This window comes from Tyto alba, unplaced genomic scaffold, assembly GCF_018691265.1.
Source record: "Tyto alba isolate M040663 unplaced genomic scaffold, T.alba_DEE_v4.0 Super-Scaffold_11, whole genome shotgun sequence".
Taxonomy (NCBI): domain Eukaryota; kingdom Metazoa; phylum Chordata; class Aves; order Strigiformes; family Tytonidae; genus Tyto; species Tyto alba.
The window spans coordinates 2,965,382-2,985,826 of record NW_024881273.1 but is presented as its reverse complement, the minus strand read 5'-3'; the positions used below and the strand labels follow the sequence as shown (position 1 = coordinate 2,985,826).

Here is a 20,445-nt window from a genome sequence, read left to right as displayed (position 1 = left end):
ACCAGTTTGGACCCGTTATGACAGTTGTTGGAATTGTATGCTAAATTAATGAGACTGAAGCTGACATAATGGGAGGAAAGACAGTTTACATATCAGAACAAAATACTTTTCTTTATGGTGAAGTGTGAAAACAGAACAGCAATTCCCCTATATAAATATATATATATAAAAAAAAAAATATATACTTTAGTATACAAGCCTGCTTTCTTTTGGCTGAGTTTTCTGGTTTTATTTCAACTCATGGGAAATTTTGCTTTGTTCCTTTGCTTTCCTTAGCCTTGATACCTTTTCTCCTGCACTTGCTGGATTTGGTGTTTTTCATTTACTCTCTGGAAGGATGAGAGCTCTTGTCTCGGTTACACATTCCAAAGAGCAGTGCACTTGGAAAAGGCGTGATCTGGCAGTCACCTGTCCCCTCAATCTCTCTGCCTTTCCACAGAGCTCTCAGTCCCACCCCCCTGCCTCATAATTCTTTATTTGTTTAAACCAAATTTATGGACCACAGTAAAACCTTTGAATATCTGAAATAACGGAAATTCGAGTGGGGACCTGCAGCCTAACAAACTCTGTGATAAAGCTCTGTCTTCCAGCCTCATTTCATGACCTGTGCCATTATGTAAGGCAGTATTGACCTGGTGCTTATCACTTGTGTTCTGCTGTGCTTAAAGATCACACCTGGATTTGAGGCATATGTTTGACAGCGTTTCAAGGAAGTCGAGTAGTTCTGTTTTGTTTAGAGACAACTGGGCGAGAGGAGAAGAAACTACAGAAATGGCACTGACTTGCAGGGTATCGCTGAGCAAGTTGGTGGTAAAGGAAGGAATAAATAGAATTTATCTCACTGCTAGTCCAGTACCACTTAGATTATACTGGTTTTCTAACAGATGTTGCGGTCTCTGTAGTAGTTGTCACACTGTGTCACTTTTGTACTTCTTTTTTCTTTTGTGATTGTTGTTTGTTTTTTTTTTTTTTTTAATATAGAGTTATCTCTATTTCAGTAGCACCCATTTCTGCACTTAAATGCATACAAATATCATTAATTATATGCATGAGGGGAACAATCCACAAAATACAGAATATAAGAAAGAATTCAGAATTTTTCTTTGTAAGACTGAATGGTTAAGAGAATAGGAGTTGGGCAAAAAGTATGGAATTAAATTAAGTCCATAAAAAACCTCCTTGATGATAAATTTGTGTTTTTTCACCAAAGCTAAAATAAACAAGGAATTCTTGTAGATTTTAGTTCTCAGTATTGACTGTAGTTGGAAAGGAAATATTTGTATCTACTTTATATACAAGAAGAATTAAAGTTTAAACATAATTAAGTTTGTCTTTAATATGTTTATTTCTACTAAGTGGATAAATGATGAACCTTTTAAGCTAACCAGTTCACCTTAGTGTGTATACTTATCAGATTTAATGACCATGTTTCCAGTGCATATTGGATGCTGCTAATGCATTTGACTTGTTTCTTGTTTGAATAATCACCATCCTATATCTCACTATTTCTTTTTGTGTAAGCCTGATCTGATGCATGCTGTATTGCACTGCATGCTGGAACCAGTGGAATATGCTCGTGTGGTACAGTATGATTCACATTCCGTTACATATTTGTGGAGTGCTCCAGGCTGGGGAAAAAAGTAATTTGCTCCTGGTAAAAGGAAAGGAAAAATAGCATTAACATATAGAGATAGCTTTTAGACTTGCTTGCCTTTGCCAGGGAAACTTTGACATAACATGTTTATATTTGTGCAAAATAAAAAAATTAAACTGGTTCTTATTACTCTGTAAGTGATCTTTGTTCCTTTGAACAGATTTTTTTTCTCAGCCTGTGCCATCCTAAACTGACACATATGAGCGCGTGTGTGTAGAGAGCTTTCCTAGGCTGTCTTGGAAAGTGTATGATTCCATTGGTAAAACCCAACTTTCCTCTGATTATTAAATTCATTCTGTGTATGTCTGCACATTAGGCCAGCACATCAGTCAAGATAGTTTGTTAAATGCTAAGTGATATTAATGCACTAACGTGTAAAAGGGATCTTTTTTCCAACACTGAAAGGTGTTTCTGCTAGGCTCTGTAGAGTGTTGTCCTTTGGCTTGCCTGATTGCTTTGCTGCTCAAAGTATAATACAGCCTTCTAGCTTAGCTAGCATGTGGATGCTTAGTAAATACCAACACTAAAACTTTTCTTGCAAAAATTGCAAGAAGCAATGCCAAGACTTGTTCTTTAGTTGACTGGCTTTAGCCACTCCTCAGCTGCTCCAAATGATGTGAGGGCTTGGGGTTGGTGTGCAGAAGAGTTTGATACTGATCTGTGGTGAAACCAAGGAGAGTTTTGCCGTTGTTGTAAAAAGCCTACTTGCTCCTCTTGCTGACCACTTTTAGAAAAGGCCGTGCTTTTTTCTCTTGCATGGCATTAGTATTGGATGCTGGCTTGCCAGACACACTGTTCTGAATCTATCTGAGAGAACTTTGCTGTCTGTGGACATGATGGCAAGTCTCTGGATGTAGGTAACGTATGAAAAATCACTAGCTCATCTGAATTATTTTTTGCTGTGCTCTGTTTTGTCTTTCCTAAGCTTTAAGTGTTTTCATGTAGTTACCTGTGTCTCTTTCTTTGGATCTGCTGCATTCATGCATCTGTGTGGAAGGATTTTTTTGACTTAAATTGCTTCTAGTAAGTTAAAGTGTGTGAATGAAGCTAGGAATTCAGCAGCACGGTTTGCTTCCAGATAGGAGAATGATTAAAAGGGAAGCACTGTATTCTTCAGAATTGGCTTCCATTGAGAGAAAACTATAACAATCTAAACTGTTTTTGACTTGGAGCAGAATGCTATAAATGATCCACCGTAAAGAGTTTTCAGTGCTTAACAAAAATTCCTTTTTTTTTTTCTTTTTCTTTTTTTTTTTTTTTTTTTAGCATCATATGAACCCTTGGTTTTTTTTTTGTTAGGTGCGTTACCGAAGAGACCATCTTTCAAGTAGGCAATTACCTTACTTCCCTTTGCTTGAAGATTTGATGAAGGATGGTAGTGATGGTGCTGCTCTTCTAGCTGTGATACACTATTATTGTCCAGAGCAAATGAAACTAGATGGTATGTAATAAAGGTTTCTAGAAAAAAAAAAAAATTCTTCAACTTGTGAAAGTTGAGCTAGAAATACATTATAAAATAAAAATGCAACACATCTAATAGGTAGTGGATTTAGAAGGCTCTGCTCTGTGTATTATGAGCTACAAAATGATCCTTTCTTTTCTAGATCTAGATGATATGGCTTTCTTTGTTCAAATAACTGAGCTTGGGTTCAATAGACCATAAAAAAGGCATACTGTCCACTACTGTTAGGTGGTAATTCTCATGTTCTTCTGTCTGAGTATGTAATTAGACATTGTAAAATCTAGATTTTAAAATAGTATCTCCCAGTCTTCAGCAGTTGTCACTCTTCAGCATATCAAACATGAGTTCTCTTTCCCAGAAAATGTTTTTCTTAATAATTCAATGTCCTTGTTGCATTTAACTTTTATGAATCAACATTTTGTATTGGTTTTTAAATTCTCAGGTATGTTGTACCTTGCAGAGCTCCTGAATGGTTTTGGTTTCAGAAGGAACCAGCACTGTGATTCCTAGGAGTAACCTTTTATTATTGGCAAATCAAGATGTCTGGTTTTAATTGCTTTTGTATTTTGTCGCTATGTGTTCTTTGTAGCCTGCTTACCTTTTATGTTGCTGTGATAGAATCCTATATGGATACTAAAATGAATGCAAAACTGATACTGTTTTATCTGTGTTTTTCTTCCTTCTCCTATCCCTCTGGTATTTAATAGGTAGAGAAATGTCACTGGTAGCCAATAAATATTAAATGATGGTGTATAAGCAGTCTGTGAAGTTCCTGTATGTAGTGTTTCTGTTAGTTGTGGATGGAAAACATTGGAGTAGTGTTGTAACTTGCTCATCTTTTTCACCTTTCTAGATATTTGTTTGAAGGAGGTAACATCAATTGCAGACAGCCTCTATAATATTCAACTTTTGAGAGAATTCTCCAATGAATATCTCAACAAATGCTTTTACCTCACATTGGAGGACATGTTATATGCTCCTTTGGTTTTAAAGGTAAAAAACATCATGAAGGATATAGTTTTAATAATGGGTGGGTAAATCATAAGGGTTTTGTTATCGAGAGGTGTGGTTTTTCTTTTTTCCTGTTTTAGCCTAACGTCATGGTATTCATTGCGGAGCTCTTCTGGTGGTTTGAGAATGTCAAACCAGACTTTGTACAACCAAGAGACATTCAGGAAATAAAAGATGGTAAGTTTTTAATTCTTGATAAATGTTAGCATGCTATTTAAAATACTTACATTACAGTGGAACTGTTGCACAGTGGTGGTTCCTTTGGAGTTTTGTTTCTACCCAGACTTTCTGCTTGCTGGGGATCTTTGAAAGCAATAAAAACAGAACGAAAGTTAGTCCTAGATCCACTTGAGTTCTAGTTTTTGAATGAGATAGACAGGTAATTTTTTTCCTAAAACCAGTAATTATTTACTTGTAACTTTCTGTCCATTAAGGTCACCATAAGACTCACATTTTAAATAAAGACTAGTACTTGAGGTTTCATTTTAGTGTTGTGTTGTAAAGTTTTCATTCTAATGTACTGCAATCTGAAAACTTGCTGTTTTGTTGTTTTAATGGCTAGTGTAAGTTGTGTTAATGTTATAAATATATGCCCAGTTAAAACAGTGTTGCAGCAGAAGAGCAGTCGTCCCCCTGTTCCTATTTCCAATGCCACTAAGCGAAGTTTCATGGCTAGCCCTGCTAGTACAAGCCCAGCAGACTTGCAGCCCTCAGCTCAGACAGGCCCTGAAGCTTGCAATCGATATTACCTGCACCCCGAGGAGCCTGACTATCTGTAAGTCTCTTTTCATGTTGTTTAGACTAATCTTTAGTTTCTGCTTCCATTTGGATAACACAGGAATTTCTGCTGCTAAATGTTCTGATTTTGCTACAAATAGAATGAATTTGAGTTGTGCGCGGTCTCTGAAATATTCTCAGTTCCCAAGTTCAAAGAAATACTTTGCACTGTTAAGTTTGATCTTTGTTTGTCAGATGCCAGTAAACCCCACTGGGAAACATCACCATTGCATTGTAGAAATTAGTCTAACTTGTATTTTGGAAAAAAATGTGAAACGTGAAAACTGTTCAAGCAGCTCATCTGTACTATCTGTATTCTATAAATGGTGATTCGAAAGCAAACTTAAATAGACTCTAATGTACAAGTAGGTTAATTACAAGGTTTTTCAGCTGACCTGAGTTTGATGGCAACCAGTAAATTATTTCAGCCCTTATTTTGTCTCTAGTGTACTATTTACATAAACTCCATTTTAAATCTGCTGTATTTAAAAACTTTTCAGGTAGTAGGTTTACTTCTGTATTGTTACATATGAAAACCTTTCTTCTTTTGAAGTAATTTCTTTAATTTTAATGATGTGTTACTGTGTTTTAAAGAGGATGGGGGTAACTATTACCAGTGTAACTTAAGAACTATATAATTTCTCTCATTATACAAAAAATTCTTATAGTAATGAATTTTCGCTTTTCTGAATTAGTGGCAAAGGAGGAAGCCCTGCCTTTAGCCCTTCCCATCCACTGCTCCCTTTGAGACAAAAGCAACAGAAATCTTTACAGGGAGAAGACAGCCCTGGTAAGTCTACTTTGACTTTGCATTTCAACAGGCAATGACTGCCAACGTCAATACAGTAATGAATAAAAGCATAAGTTCATATATGTGGATGATCTAAAACTGAATTAAACTGCAGTCAGCCAAGTGATAAGCGTGTTTAGTTTGTGCAAAGAGTTGAGTTTGAGTTTTTAAAGATCTTTTAAGAAAATTACAGGATTTTTAATTTCTTTTTTTTTTCCTCTCAGAAATGGGCTAATTTCTCAGAATCTCAAGTGCAAGAAATTAAAACTATTAATGTCAATTCTGTGAAAAGGAAGGAAAAAAACACTTGTCAAATGTTCGTAAGACTAGTACAAGTCTTAGGAAAGAAGATTGTCATCCAGAGTGACAAACTCACTCTAGTGTTTGACATGTTTTGGCTAAGCATTTTTTCTAAATTACTAAAAACCTAAACCCAGAGATGCTCGGGATTTCTTGTATCAGCTAAGGTGCCAGCCAAACATTCCAACTGCTTAGGCTCTAACAACATGCAATGATGACTTTTTTTTTTTTTTTAAATGTTGGGGAGCTGACAGGGAAAGCAGATTGGAAAGCAGATTGAGCAGTTTCATATTTGGAAATCCAAAAGTCAGATATGTATCTGTGGTCACTTTTTATTGTGTTTTTTTCAGGCTTTGGCTGTCTGTCTTTTGCTTAATATTTCAGCAAATCTATTTTCTGCTGCCATCTCTTGGTGAAAGTTTATTATGTTTGCCATTAAGTACAGTAAAAGTGCTAGTTTAAAGACTATTTCTAAACTGTTAACAATTTAAAAAATATTTCAGGTCATCGGCATCGTTCTAATTCTCTGACCCGTGTTGATGGGCAGCCACGAGGTTCAGTTCTTGCATGGCCGGAGAGGAAACCCAGGTAACAGATGCCTTTAAGTATTGCAGTACTGTTTAATGAAAGGATATCGTGATGTGGTATCACGTCCTTAGAACTGGACTGAGAGTCGCTTTGATTTTGTTTTCTTTGAATGTGCTTTTTCAGAGAGGAGTGATTTTAGGATTGCAGTTGAAAATACTGATACTTGAAACATGATTTTCAGTAAGCACTGATGAAAATTGAAGTATCTGAAGTTGCTGTTTAGTATTGCTGGGCACTTTTGATACAGGATACATTTTTCAAACGGAGCAAAGATTTTAGCTCTCTATATCACAGTCCTTAGTTCAACAGATTTGTAACATTTTGTGCTTAAGCGTCAGTAGACTGTTCTTATCTTTTCTAGGCCTCTGTCTCAGCCAACACCATTTGCTCTTCATCATTCTGCCAGTAGTGATGTGGACCCTGGGTCTGGTGATAGCATTAGTCTGGCTAGATCAATCAGCAAAGACAGTCTTGCTTCAAACATTGTTAATGTAACTCCAAAAAATCAGCCCCATCCTCCATCGATGAAAACTAATGGGAAGAGCTTGTTGAACAATGTTGAAATCGAGGATGAAGATGAAGAGCTTATTGCAATAATCAGAGCTGAAGAAAGGCCAAACCGTGGTGATCTTGAATTGCAGAATGCATCAGCCAGGGTGCCCAGCATAGTTGCAACTGCATGGTCTCCAAAAACAAATAGCGAGGCTTCAGAAAGCAAACCAGACAGTTTTTACTTGGAGCCTTTAATGCCTGCCGTTCTAAAACCAGCAAAAGAAAAACAGATAATCAATAAAGAGGATGAATGTGGGGAGGGGAGACAAAGGAGTTTTATAACAAAAAGATTAAATGAAGGACACTTGCCTTTGGTCCGCAAGAAAACAAATAACAGTCATGGTGAGCATGACCTCAATAGGACTTTTACTCCAATTTCTAGTTCTGATTTCACTCCAGTTGCAGATCCCGGTACTGCAGATTCGGTGACACTGGTGGAGGCAGGTTTAGAAGCTTCCAGACCTTTGGCTAGTAGCAGTTTAGATTCTTCCACTCAGGAGCTATCCACTGGAGGATTTTTTCTTCATGCTGCTAAATCTGATGATGACATAGCGAGTAAGGTCAGTGTAAGTTATGTGAAAAGTCTCAATTTGCATGTTCCGGATACTACATGGACTATGGTCAGACAGGACTCTGATTCAGATCTCTTGGACATAGAAGACGCTGAACAGGATTTGGTAGTCATAGATGACCACCCTATAGTCGCTAAATACATTGGCGAGGAAGAATCTGCAAAATTGCAAGAAGATATGAAGGTAAAAGAACACGAAGATAAGGATGATGCTAGTGGACGTTCCAGCCCATGTTTGAGTACAATTTCTCAAGTTAGCAGTGTGTCGGTGGCTAGTGGGAGTGTCCGAATGACCAATTTTGCAGAGCGAAAGCTTCAGAGACTTAATAGCTATGAAACAAAGTCCAGCACAAGTAGTTCACAAAAGACCACGCCAGATGGATCAGAAAGCTGCCCAGCACCACTGACCACATGGAAACAGAAGCGAGAACAAAGCCCCAACAGACAAAATAAAGATAATGTTAATCTTCTAGCTTCTGAATTGGTGCAGCTTCATATGCAGTTGGAAGAGAAACGAAGAGCAATAGAAGCTCAAAAGAAGAAAATGGAAGCCTTATCTGCAAGACAGCGACTAAAATTGGGCAAGGCAGCTTTCTTGCATGTTGTTAAAAAAGGGAAATCTCCTGATGTTCCACATCCTCTTAAACCAGAACATTTTGCAAAAGAATATTCTCGGCACAATGGTGAAGACTTAGATGAAGTTTCCTTGAGTTCCAAATCTGAGGAGTTTCTTGTGAAAGAGGAGGAGAGAGAAGAAATGTTGAATGATTCTCAAGAAGTAACAAAAGTAAAAATCCAAGAAAGCCTAGCTTTTGCTGAGCAACATAAACCGAAAGACTCTGCTGCTCTACATGATTTGGAAAAAAGTAAAATTATTTCTGTTGCCCTCCTAGAAGACAATGTTACTGAAGTGGATATAAATGAATGTGATCTTTCTATTGAAAAACTAAATGAAACGATCAGTACACTTCAGCAGGCTATATTAAAGATTTCTCAGCAGCAGGAACTACTTATGAAATCTCCATCAGTGCCATCACCAGGAACCAGAAGTAACTCTCAGGACCAAAAGGTAAAACCATCAATTCATTTTGTTGAGCCCCTGTCTCCAACTGGAATGAACAGTCTGCGTAAACCACCTCGATTTGGTCAAGGAAGGAGTCCTCGATCAGGAAGACCGGCTGATCTGAAAGTCATTAAAGACAGGCAACAAAATTCAGGACGTGTTAAAACCCCAACACCAAGTCTAGAAACCTTCCCCCATTTAAGACCATTTCCATCCAACAGTTTGTCAAAGACACCGACAGAAATTGGTTTGGAAAGTAGTCCTGATTATGGAGGTGGTTCTCAAGAAAAGTGTTTCTTTGATACTTATAGACTTCATGATGAGAGCAATCAACGGGCACTTGTTCTCTCCACCTCCAAAGATGCAAATATTATTTCTGAAATGAGCAAAGAGGTGAATAACAGCTTCAAGGAAACAGGGTTGAATTCTTCTGATGGCTCAGGAAAAGAAAATGTCCCAGTGGACGAACCACTGAGAAGCAAGGCTAATCTCATTGAAGTAGACTTGTCTGACTTAAAAGCTCCAGATGAAGGAGAACTTGAAAACCAGGATAGCTCTGCAGATATAATTAGTGAAGGTGATCAGAAGTCTGGTGTGGGTTTTTTCTTCAAGGTAAATATATTACCTTTCTATACGTGGTTATTGTTACATATTTGCCCAGCATTAGAGCTATTTTCATCCACTTCATTCTTCAGTCTTCCGATAGGACGCAGTACATTTTGGTTACAATATTAGGATTTTTAAAAACCGCATTGGAAAAGAATTGCTTGTGGAGGAAAAAGTTTTTGGCTTAATGTATGAAATCTAGGTTCTTGTTAACTTTACTGAGGACCAGGATTAACATTGCTTTTCTTCTCTTTCCCTTAGTATTTTTTTTTTTTTTATCTGAGAAACAGACAAACATACAAACATGTTGTAAAAAGAATCACAGAATGCAAGGGAAGACAGTGTTTTGAAATCCCAGCATTCAGTGAACCTGTATCAACTGAAAGAAAAAATTCTACGTGAACACAGGTCTCTAGTAAAAGCCTGCTGAACAGGTTTTAAAACTTGTCAGGGTGCTGAGAGTCTGAACTGGGATTTTTTTTTTTTTTTTTTTTTTAATTTGCACCCAAATTTCTCTGATTTTGAGCAGCCTAGCAGCCTAAAAGTCAAGGGCTGTAATGGAGAATTCAGTTGTATGTCTGTAGATAGAAGTGAAAAATTAGATGCTTCAGTGCACCATTGGAAGGAATTACTTTTTTTTCATGCAGCTTTTTGTTTTTATCCTATAATGGTAGCACAAAGGGCTCATGATGAAAACGTATTAAATTTAACTAATTTTTCTCATTTCACACCAAACTCTGGCTTGGGGAAATGGTTGTTGTTAAGCTGTTGGTTTTTCAGTACAGCAGTATTTCTTATATTGTTGGGTTAGATGTTTTTTTAAATAATGTGTCTACTCCTAGCGAAGTTCAAAACTGCTATCGGAACATTTAGTATCTTAATATGTGCTTAGCAATGATTACTGTGAATATTTCACATGTGCTGACATGACAGTACTTTCTTTTTTAATTTCTCTTTCAAGAAAGTCAAGCTAGACTGTCTCTTGGTCAGTGTAACTTCTGGTTTTATATGGTGTGATTAATGTTGACTGCCTCAGAGGTTATTTGTGCTGTCCATCCTAGCCCACATAGTAGTTGCATTGTACTTTGCAGTTCTAGAAGGTTTTGTGATGATTAAGCGTACTTAAAAACGAGTCAGAGTAAGATGAGAGCCTTTTTTTCACCTCACAGACTTAAGGGAACACTAAAACTGTCTCTTAGGTTTTTCTTGAGCAACAAGAAGTTCAATTCAGTTCTGATTTATCAATTGTAAAAATGTAAAGATTTCCAAAAGTAATAACTTGGGTTTTGCTGGAATCTTTCCAGAAGCCTCAGCAGTCTCGTGATGTCTAACTTAACATGTTTCTTCTCTTCTTTAAAAATCTCTATGCCTGTGAATTTTGCAGGATGAACAGAAAGCAGAAGATGAGCTTGCAAAGAAACGTGCGGCGTTCCTTCTGAAACAGCAGCGCAAAGCTGAGGAGGCTCGGATTCGGAAACAGCAGTTGGAGGCTGAAGTTGAACAAAAAAGAGATGAAGCTCGGTAATAACATGTGGAAAAGAATACTTTTTGAGATGAGGAAGATTATTGTGTTGAATGTAACACTGTGTTTGCTTTTCAGTCGCAAAGCTGAGGAGGACCGAATACGGAAAGAAGAAGAGAAGGCTCGAAGAGAACTTATCAAGCAAGAATATCTAAGGAAAAAACAGCAGCAAATTTTGGAGGAGCAAGGGCTTGGAAAGCCCAAATCAAAGCCCAAAAAACCCAGGCCAAAGTCAGTCCATCGTGAAGAGTCTTACAGTGATTCAGGGACAAAGTGTTCTTCCACACGTAAGATTTTTTTTTATTTGTTTGCTCTCGCTGAGTATGCAAAGCTGCTTCAATAAAACATGTTTCATATTTTCTCTATTATTTTGTAGCCGATAATTTGAGCAGTGCTCAATCTGGTTCCAGCCTTTCTTTGGCTTCAGCAGCAACAACTGAACCTGAAAGCGTGCACTCCGGTGGCACACCATCTCAGAGGTAGAGAGATAGGCTTGATTTCTTTTTTTTTTTTTTTTTTTATTTTTTTTATTTTTTACTCTATTATGAAACAGTGTTGGGATTCAGTGTTGTTTGCTTCAGTTCACTGGCATAGGGCACAATAGTAGAATTCATCTTCCGTTTTATGTGGCTGCCAACTCCGGCGTTCTGTACAAACTTGCAATTTTGTTTTGTTTTCTCTCAAAGGAATAATGGAATTCTGCTTTGATAATACAGCAGGGAGAATCTGACTGGTTTGGGGGAGGAAAAGGGACAATAGCCTGTTCCATTCAGGGTCAGCAACTGGTGAATTTATTTAGATTGGAGGGGAAAAAAACAAAATCTTGGTGTAACTTTTTTGGTTTTTTTATTCCCCTCCCCCCCAGAGTTGAATCAATGGAGTCCTTGCCAATACTGAGCAGAAATCCTAGCAGGAACACAGAGAGAGATTGGGAGAATGCTTCTACAGCATCTTCTATTGCTTCGGTGGCAGAATACACAGGTGACTATTTTGTTTTAGTTTGAGCACTTGTTATGAACAGCAGGTGATAGAAAGCTGTGGTATTATTTGATGTGATACATTGTTATTTTTGAGAAGTTGTCAGCTATATTTTGTTCTATTTAATCTCTCTAAAAGTAAGTTATTGTAGAAAAATATTTTGAAGGTATTTTTTCCCTTTGAATGAAAATGCTCATATTCATAAATGTAGGGCAAATAATTTTTACTTGTTTATCTTCCTTAGGTCCAAAATTATTTAAGGAACCCAGCAGCAAATCAAACAAACCTATTATTCACAATGCTATATCTCATTGCTGTCTTGCTGGAAAAGTGAATGAACCACATAAGAATTCAATATTAGAGGTAAACATTAAAATACAAAATCATTAGTGCGCTCACAATAAAATGTATCTGTAATGTTAATTTCATAATTGCACTGATGCCTTGTAGTGAATGCCATTTCCTCAAATGTGCCTGTATTGAGAACCCTTCCTATGACTGGATGGAATTGTGGAAAACAAGATCCTTTAATAAGAGTTTAACTTGTAAGTTTATAGAAGGACTGAAAATCATAGTTACTGATCTAGTATTTCAGAAAGCTTTAAACGCTGCTTTAGCTATATGTGAAAGGTTAAAACTTGGCATAATATGAGAATTTTCACTGTCAACAATGGATGTATATGTTTGTTTAACGCAGGAACTAGAAAAGTGTGATGCCAACCACTACATCATTTTGTTCCGTGATGCTGGCTGCCAGTTTAGAGCACTTTATTGCTACTATCCTGACACTGAAGAGATCTACAAGCTGACTGGAACAGGGCCAAAGAGCATCACCAAGAAAATGATTGACAAACTTTATAAGTACAGTTCGGACAGAAAACAGTTTAATGTGATTCCAGCCAAAACCATGTCTGTCAGTGTGGATGCTCTTACTATTCATAACCACTTGTGGCAAGCCAAGCGACCTGCAGTGCCAAAGAAGAGTCAGACTCGTAAATGACACTGAGTTCTTGGGGAGAAGATTGCTGAATGGGATTGCAGTGGAAGAAGACACGTTTACCATTTTCCTCCAGTTTGGTATGAAATGTGCAGAACCATAAACATTTTTTAAGAAGCTTCTAAACAGAAACCGTGGATGCAAGTTATTAAGAATGAAGGAACATTGCCAGTGTTTTTTATGAATAATAAATCTGCTGTTACACCCGATGCTAACTACTGTGGCTTTCAACTGATGAGGGACTGTGCATGTAGCAAGATCTTTAACAAGTGGATTTCCTTTTACTTGAAGCTTTTCATCGGTACAAATTGGGAATAATTTAGTTCTGTTTCCTCTCCGCCTCATTCCCTCCTTTTTCCTGTCATTCTTAAAGTTGGCAAGCTCTGAACTTCAGTAGAAGGATTGAACAGATCTTGGGTGAAGTGCTTTGGGTTTGGTTTGGTTTGGTTTTTTAAACAGTCTTTAGGGAAATCTTCCTTTCAGACCTTTTTGAGGAACTGTTTAATACATCAAATTGTTGTACTGTATCTACTGCCAACGTAAGTCCAGCTCTCAGATTTCTGAAAAAAAGCCCCAACTTGTGCTGCTCAGAACAGAGTTTACTTGCAGTATCTGTTTAGGATAAGCATTGCAAGGATTGCAAAAGCCAGTCTTTTTTTTTTTTTAAATTGTTCACAAGTTTAAAGATTTCTGGAATACAATCATGAAGAGGCATACAGGTGCTACTAGCTGGAATATGCCTGACTGAAACTTAAGACAAGCTGAATGGAGCACAGTTATTACTGATTTCAGTTTCAGGTAGTGTCCTAAAGATTTGTTTGCTTTAATAAAGATGGATTCTGGTAGGTATAGAACATTTCCACTCTGAGCACGCTACTCCTGTACAATGGTGCACTTAACGATCACAAATTTTAATGTTTTTATTACATCATGAAATGTAATTCTACTTTTTTTGTCCTGTCTTTATTCTGAATGAGCAGCATGCTCTAAAATGAAGAGTGTGTTATGTTTTTTATTTTGGGTGATATATTAATATATATTGATCTGTTTTTCTCATTTAAAAGCAATTTTTAAACAGAGACATTTGCATTTGTTTCAAAAGCCCAAATAAGTCGAATGGCTTGGATTTCTTTTCATGTTGAAATATTAAATCTTCAGTTATGACCTTAAAAGTCTTTGTGTTTCAGCAGATTAAACTTTTGTCTGTGGTAACAGGGTATATTTGCAGTTTGGTTCCATTTTTTTAATGTTCCCATTTCTCATTTTTGGCCCCGGCTAGACTTCTGAGTAGATTTCTGTAGCTATTACCTAATTTAATCTGCTAACATGCGCCTGCTACATCTAGTCTGACACTACTACTTGAGGGTCATGCAGGCTTATAACTTTGGTTTGCACATGTTTACTTTTATTTGAAGTGTTACTTGAATATGTCTCTCAAGTGCAAAAGGCACTACACCATCCTAGAGATGAACTGAGCTCTAAAATACAATACAGTGTAATTATTAAACCTTGAGAATAATGGAAGTTACAAAGAGTTATGTACATAAGGGGAAAATAGGGTACGTAATAAAATGCTAACTAGATAGAGCAAAGTGAAGGTCTTCCATTGCGATCTCTGCATTTTTTTCCCCTTCCAGTACATCTTGACTAGGCTGCTGCAACTTTGTAAATTATGTTAGATAGTTCGCTGCTTGTAAATAATTAAAGGCTTTATGGTTTCTAAAGTGCTAAGTATTAAACACCGTCATGAGTGTAACTTTTGTTACCATGCTTTTCATGCTTGTGCTTTATTTCTCACTGTTTGATATTATATACCATATTTATTTTATGAAACACTGAAATTTAATAAAAATCATTAACTGATTTCCTTTTTTTCATGTGTACTTTTGTTGTTGTGACACTTCATCCCCTCTAAGAACTAATATACTTTAAAGATGTGCTATTCTGTTTACTTGTGCTTTTAAAAAGTTTCACCTGTAAATAAATAGCTGTAGTAATTTTATGACAAGAACTTAGTTCTTCTGACCCTGATTGCAGTGTGCAAGAATTTGACCAAAAGGCTTTCAGAAAATTGAGAAGTAATTTAACAGTCTTTTTAAGGATTTATTTCATCAGTCTTCAGACTCTTGAATCTGGCTAGTGAGTTTTCTTTGATCTGTGTATTCAGCTAGTGACAATTTTGGAAGCACCAAGAGAATTTCTTTTATTGGGCTCTTCTGTATTAGCTTGCTTGTGATTTGTAAAGTTGCCTGTAGAATTTAGAAGTAAGCTGGCTCTTTAAGCTTCGCAATGAATCCATATTGGTTGCACAGAATTGAAATCTGCATTCTCAAAACTAGACTTTTCTAATGCAGAAATAATTTTCTGTGACTGCAAGATAAATTTTTCCAAGAAGATAGTCCTTGTTTTGTAGAGAATAAAAAAAAAATAAATAAAAAATCAGTGATTTGTACTTTCCTGTATTTCGTTCAGGCTGAGATGTTGCTGCCCGTAGAAAGGACTGGAATAAAAGAAGGTGATGGCACCTTCGGTGTTCTCCTGGATGTGATTGTGCTAGATCAGGTCCTTATTTTTCCTGCTGCAATGTGACTTTGTTGACTGCTGGAAACAACAGGAGGTGCCGTCCCTTTGGAGAGGGAGAGGAGGCCGGGAGTCCTGCAGCTGTAGGCAGCATGTAGTCCCAAGCCCCATGCTGAGGACCGTAGAGGAAGCAGAGGAGAAAGTCATTTTCCAAGACATTAAATTCTCTGAAAAACTAACAGTCTTGAGTTTTAGTTAGCAAAAAAACATTAATCTCAAATACCTTGCAAGGAATATGGTGTATTAATTTAGTCTGGAAACAGGGGGAGAGAGAAGTTTGCTTGTAAGAACATAACGATTTGTGGGTGAATGTGCAGAGGAATGTAGGAAAATTGTAGATGTGTGCAAGCAAGTGCAGACTGCTTTGTAGAAGGGAGAAGAATTAATTTAAAATAGGTTTTGTATAATCCAAAATGTCAACTTAAATTCGTTCACTGCTTGGTGTCAGCCCAGGGTAAAATGTGGTTGTAGGACCATGACTACGTATCTTTGTTAGCATTATTTTTTGTGTTAAGTTTACCAAATTCTGACTACATCGTATTTCTAACTGTGGTTTTAATGACATCATGCTTAATGCTTCGCTTGCAATGACTGAAAATCGTTATGTGTAGGAATAGTTAGGTGACCTGTACACTAATAACTGTCAGGGAAGAATGGTGCCAACTTCTTATTTGCTGATGTCACTTCTAAAAAAAAAAAAAAAAAAAAAAAATTCGCTGTTTAGAATATGAAATGTTGTTTTTTCCACAGCCACGTGAGTACTGTGTAAATACAGTAGAAATGTGTGGAAAGTTACTGGCTGTTTCAGCACTACGGCGCTGCGCTGTATGTCTGGGTGCCTCCTGGAGAGAAATAGAAATCTATTTCTATATTCAATCTATAACTGTCAACCTGCAGCTTAAGTTTAAATTCGTTTAGTTTGTTTTTTCACTGGGATTATCTGGAGCCGGGGTGGTTCCCGGGGTGGTTTGCAGAAGCCAACAGCTCCGGTTTGGCAGAGGAACCTCACAAAGGTTCTCGTTGTGCTTCCTGGGAGTTTGGAGGAGGAGGCAGTGGGAGCTTTAGGTACAGCTGCAGTAGCGGCTTTTCCCGCTGACTGTAGAAGGGAAATAGAGCTGTAATAGCTGTCCAAAGACAAGTGATTTGTTGTTCTTTCTTTCGCTGAATTTTCTGAAGATGTGCCTAAGCTGTGCAATCCGTAAGCCTTTTGCAGCACTCCCTGGAAGCGGAGCACAGCGCTCTCACTGTGTTTGCCCTGAGCTAGAGAACTAGTTTCCCATACAGAGTAGTATTAATGGAGATCTGCCTTTGACCTCTCTCAATTTCTTACTAGTTCCTAACATGTAATAAATGCAAGAATGTACATCTTTAAAGTGCTTTTAAATGCAATTTCTTTTTCTCAAACTTTCATACATCAGTCTGTTGTATATTTGCACGTGCTGTTTGCATTTGTAGTTAATGTGTCTTTGTCACGTTTTCATCATGTTCTCTGGTTAAGTAAGAGTTCAAGCAAAAATGATCTGAGTTTTGAAAATACTGATTGATTTTGAAAACCTTAATAGAGTTTACCAACGGTTTGGGGCTTTACTATAAAGTAGGAGTAACATGAATGAGTTTTCCCCGCAAGTCTTCAGAACTGATCACTAGAGGCAGTGTCAGAACATTCCAACCCCCTCACTTTTTTTTTTTTTTTTTTTTTAATAAATACAGCAACAAATCAGATGTGTCATCTTCACTCTGAACTGACTGTCCTTGGCATTTGGTATCTGTTGTACTTTCTGACAGCAGGATCACACCTGGGGTTTTTCCTCAGTTGTACATTTAGTATAGCCAGTCTTAATGGTTGTGTATTAAGCTATTATCCATGCTATGCTTATCTGATTAAATAGCTTTCAGTTAATTAGGGTTTTAAATGTAATTCATTTTAAGCAGTTCAGTGAGATGTGTGTGGCTGCGTCCTGGTGTGACTGAGGATGGCCATGGTGGGGATGTGTTGCAGCGGGTTTTGTGGTTGGGATGCCGAACAGTAGCTGAATTCTGGGGCTTCAGATGAGGCTGTTTTTATTGTGACATTCCAGGCACACGACTCCAGAATATGACATGCAAAGAAGACTTGAGAGATTGATTTTGTACCCGTTTTTACTGCTACGTTACATATGCAGAACGGAAGAAAACGGAAGTATTTTGTGGGGGAGGTGTTTTTCTGTGCTTCTGATAAGTGAAAACTTTATATAATATCCTTCAGGACAGTTTGAAATTGAGATATTTCTGTGGTCAACAAGTATATTTTTTAGATGTCTAAAATACATCTTTTGGTGCATTAAAGCCAAACCAAGTGAGTTCTTGTCTTCACTTATATTGACCAGGTGTTCTATTGTTTAATTATATATATGAAGACTGAGTATTAAAAATCGGAGAAAAAGTTTACTTCATCTTACCTCTAATTTTTTGGGGTCTTACATGTATGTTATAATATACTTAAAATTTTCATGGATGGTGAGTCTGGTGGTGGATTTAGCTTTAGTACATTGTTGCAGCAACCAAGGAATCTTGATGTGACACATCCGAAGAGATTCTCCACAAGTAATCTTGGGCGGTCACAATATGAGGGCACGTTTAAACTGCCTCTGGCATATGCTTCAGAAACTAAGAGAAGAAAACAGTGAATCTTGACTTTTTTGACAAAAGGGTATGGCATGCATTGTTACAGTCCTTTATCTCACGGAAATTATCAGGACAAATATACCACAATTACAGGAGGAACTTTCACATCATGAAATGTAAGTATATTGCCCACACTGCATTTAAAATTTTGCAATTAACTTCAGATCACCGTTCAGACAATGGACTACTATTATCATATAGTAAGTAAAAAATATTTAGGATTTTTTTGAAATTTTGTTTGGATATATTATCAATATAAAATTATTATATAAGCAAAATATAAAAGCATTCCCGTATGGTTCTGAACTTTCTGTTTGCAGGTATATTAAGGCGTATTTTGGTCTTGGGGGTTTTGAAGATCTTAAGATTCCAGTGTGCATATGAAAAAGGTGTATTTTTGCTCTTCTGTTCCAAGTGGTAAGTTAAACTCTTATTATTAAAATTAAACCAAGCTTTTACCAAAAATGCCATTCCAACCACTTAAACTGTCTTAAATAGGAATATGTTGTTAAGATGACCACTAGTTATTTGTCAGTAATTTTGGCATTTTTGTGTGTGTGTGCTTAAAAGAATTGAAGCCCAGCTACAGTGGTCTGGAGAGTTAACCAAGGCCCACGTTCTTTGCAGTAGAACTATAGTTAGACTATATTAATAGTCTATTAATAGTAGGCTGTATTAATCCATGTTAATATAGCAGTATTTAGAAGACCTTTCATATCTTCTTCATATGAAGATGCACAGTTACAATGGCAGTTTTCTTTGGATGACTTCATAGTATGGACTTCTGATAATCAAAATGTCAACGTAAAAGAAAAGAGAAGAAACAGACATTTCTTCTAAGGCATTTAGTCAGAAGGAATATCCCTTTTGGATGAAAGTCAAATTAACTGAAAAGATTACCTAATTAAATTTTTTTTTTTTTTTTTTTTTCAGATCATAAATGATCCCAAAGCTTATGATTATCTGTTCTTGTCCCCCAGACTGCAGACAGAAAATCACTCAATGTTTGGATAGAAAAATGACAAAAATAAGCTAGTATTTCAGTAGCTGAGCTATATTAAATAGAGTCCATATGGCAAAAGGATAAATTCCAGAAATTGAAAGACTCATTAGGATAGAAATGTGAAATGAAAATTGACTTACCTTTAGTCTATTCCCCTTTTACCTTGCTGGATTCATTCTCTCCATACACCTCACATTGCAGGATTATACCGTGGTAGCTAGCTAAAGCGTACTTAGACGTTTAAGTAATAGATTTTTCTTGTGATAACACTTTCTGGTCTCACAGAGCTGCTGAATTCTTCCCTCCTGGAAAAGGCTCTGGTGGTAACATCTCGCAGCCCACCGGCAGTGGAAGGATTGGCTGGGGGCAGCACGGGTGCCTTCCAGCTGTGCTCGGGGAGATGCCACCCCGGCGGCACGGTTCCTTGAAGGCTCAGTACAGTTTTTCATATTGTGCTTTTCAAAACATATTTTGTGACAAAAAGGGTAGCTGTGATATTTATGCACCTGCCTGTTCCGTGGAATGCTGGTGTGCACAATGAATGCTGAACACTTGTGTTACAAAATCATAGGATGGATTCATTTGCTCGGCTGTGCTAAATATAAGTCTACTTTCAAATTATATCTTGGTACTGAAATACTGTCATAGTTTTCTGATACATCCCTCTGAACTTGTTCAGAAATAACATATATTTATTATAGTGGGGGAAAAAAACTCTGGGGGAAAGCATCTTAAACTGCTATGTGCAGCAGGGATGATTAAATATTCAATAGACAGCATTTGTTAAAATTCAAATGAGGCCCTTGGAACGATCGGAAGTATAAAAAACTCCCAGAATTACCATGGCATTACATGGAAATCTTACCAGAGAAAAAACTTACCTCTTTTGAATGTATGTCTTTGAGGGAATAACTATAAAAACTGAATTTACAGTAAAATAAAAACTCCTTCACAGTTTTGCTTCCCTATCTGTTTCCCAGCCACATCAATACCAGTCTCTTTTTTTTTCTTTTTTTTTTTTTCCCCCTTCTAAGGTACACTGCAGTGCTCTAGGTTTTTCTCTTCTTTTAGCAGTTTTCAGTGTTAGAAGCTAATTTTTCTCAACGAGGTCAAAGTTTTAAATGAATTCTGGTTCATTTTGCAGTATTTTTTCTTCTTCTGTAGCTGCAGACTGTGAAGCAAGATAAAAAGCAGGTGCCGCCGGGTGAAAAGAACCTACTGCTGAGAAGCAGCGAAGTCCTCTCGGCGTGGTGACAAAGCAACTGAGAAACACGGGATCTGGTGGCCGTGACACAACCGACGGCGGAGCAAGGCACAACCCTGGCAA

The 20,445-nt window shown here is 37.1% G+C and overlaps 1 protein-coding gene across 5 annotated transcripts in view; it reads left to right on the top strand.

Annotated features, from left to right (window-relative positions):
• The window catches only part of CAMSAP1 (calmodulin regulated spectrin associated protein 1), a 40,898-nt gene extending 23,748 nt beyond the window's left edge, over nucleotides 1-17,150 (top strand). For 3 of the 5 annotated variants that reach the window (XM_032999588.2, XM_032999590.2, XM_042786813.1), the window contains exons 7-20: nucleotides 1,522-1,581; nucleotides 2,954-3,095; nucleotides 3,970-4,109; nucleotides 4,208-4,304; nucleotides 4,725-4,902; nucleotides 5,600-5,694; nucleotides 6,498-6,582; nucleotides 6,944-9,380; nucleotides 10,759-10,895; nucleotides 10,975-11,183; nucleotides 11,273-11,375; nucleotides 11,762-11,877; nucleotides 12,119-12,237; nucleotides 12,572-17,150. In XM_032999588.2, the coding sequence (XP_032855479.2) occupies nucleotides 1,522-1,581; nucleotides 2,954-3,095; nucleotides 3,970-4,109; nucleotides 4,208-4,304; nucleotides 4,725-4,902; nucleotides 5,600-5,694; nucleotides 6,498-6,582; nucleotides 6,944-9,380; nucleotides 10,759-10,895; nucleotides 10,975-11,183; nucleotides 11,273-11,375; nucleotides 11,762-11,877; nucleotides 12,119-12,237; nucleotides 12,572-12,874 (4,221 nt within the window). In that variant the 3' untranslated portion in view covers nucleotides 12,875-17,150. The remainder of the gene's footprint in view (nucleotides 1-1,521; nucleotides 1,582-2,953; nucleotides 3,096-3,969; nucleotides 4,110-4,207; nucleotides 4,305-4,724; nucleotides 4,903-5,599; nucleotides 5,695-6,497; nucleotides 6,583-6,943; nucleotides 9,381-10,758; nucleotides 10,896-10,974; nucleotides 11,184-11,272; nucleotides 11,376-11,761; nucleotides 11,878-12,118; nucleotides 12,238-12,571) is intronic. The other 2 variants (XM_032999591.2, XM_032999589.2) reach the window with 1 other exon arrangement.
• The last annotated feature ends 3,295 nt before the right edge of the window (nucleotides 17,151-20,445 follow it).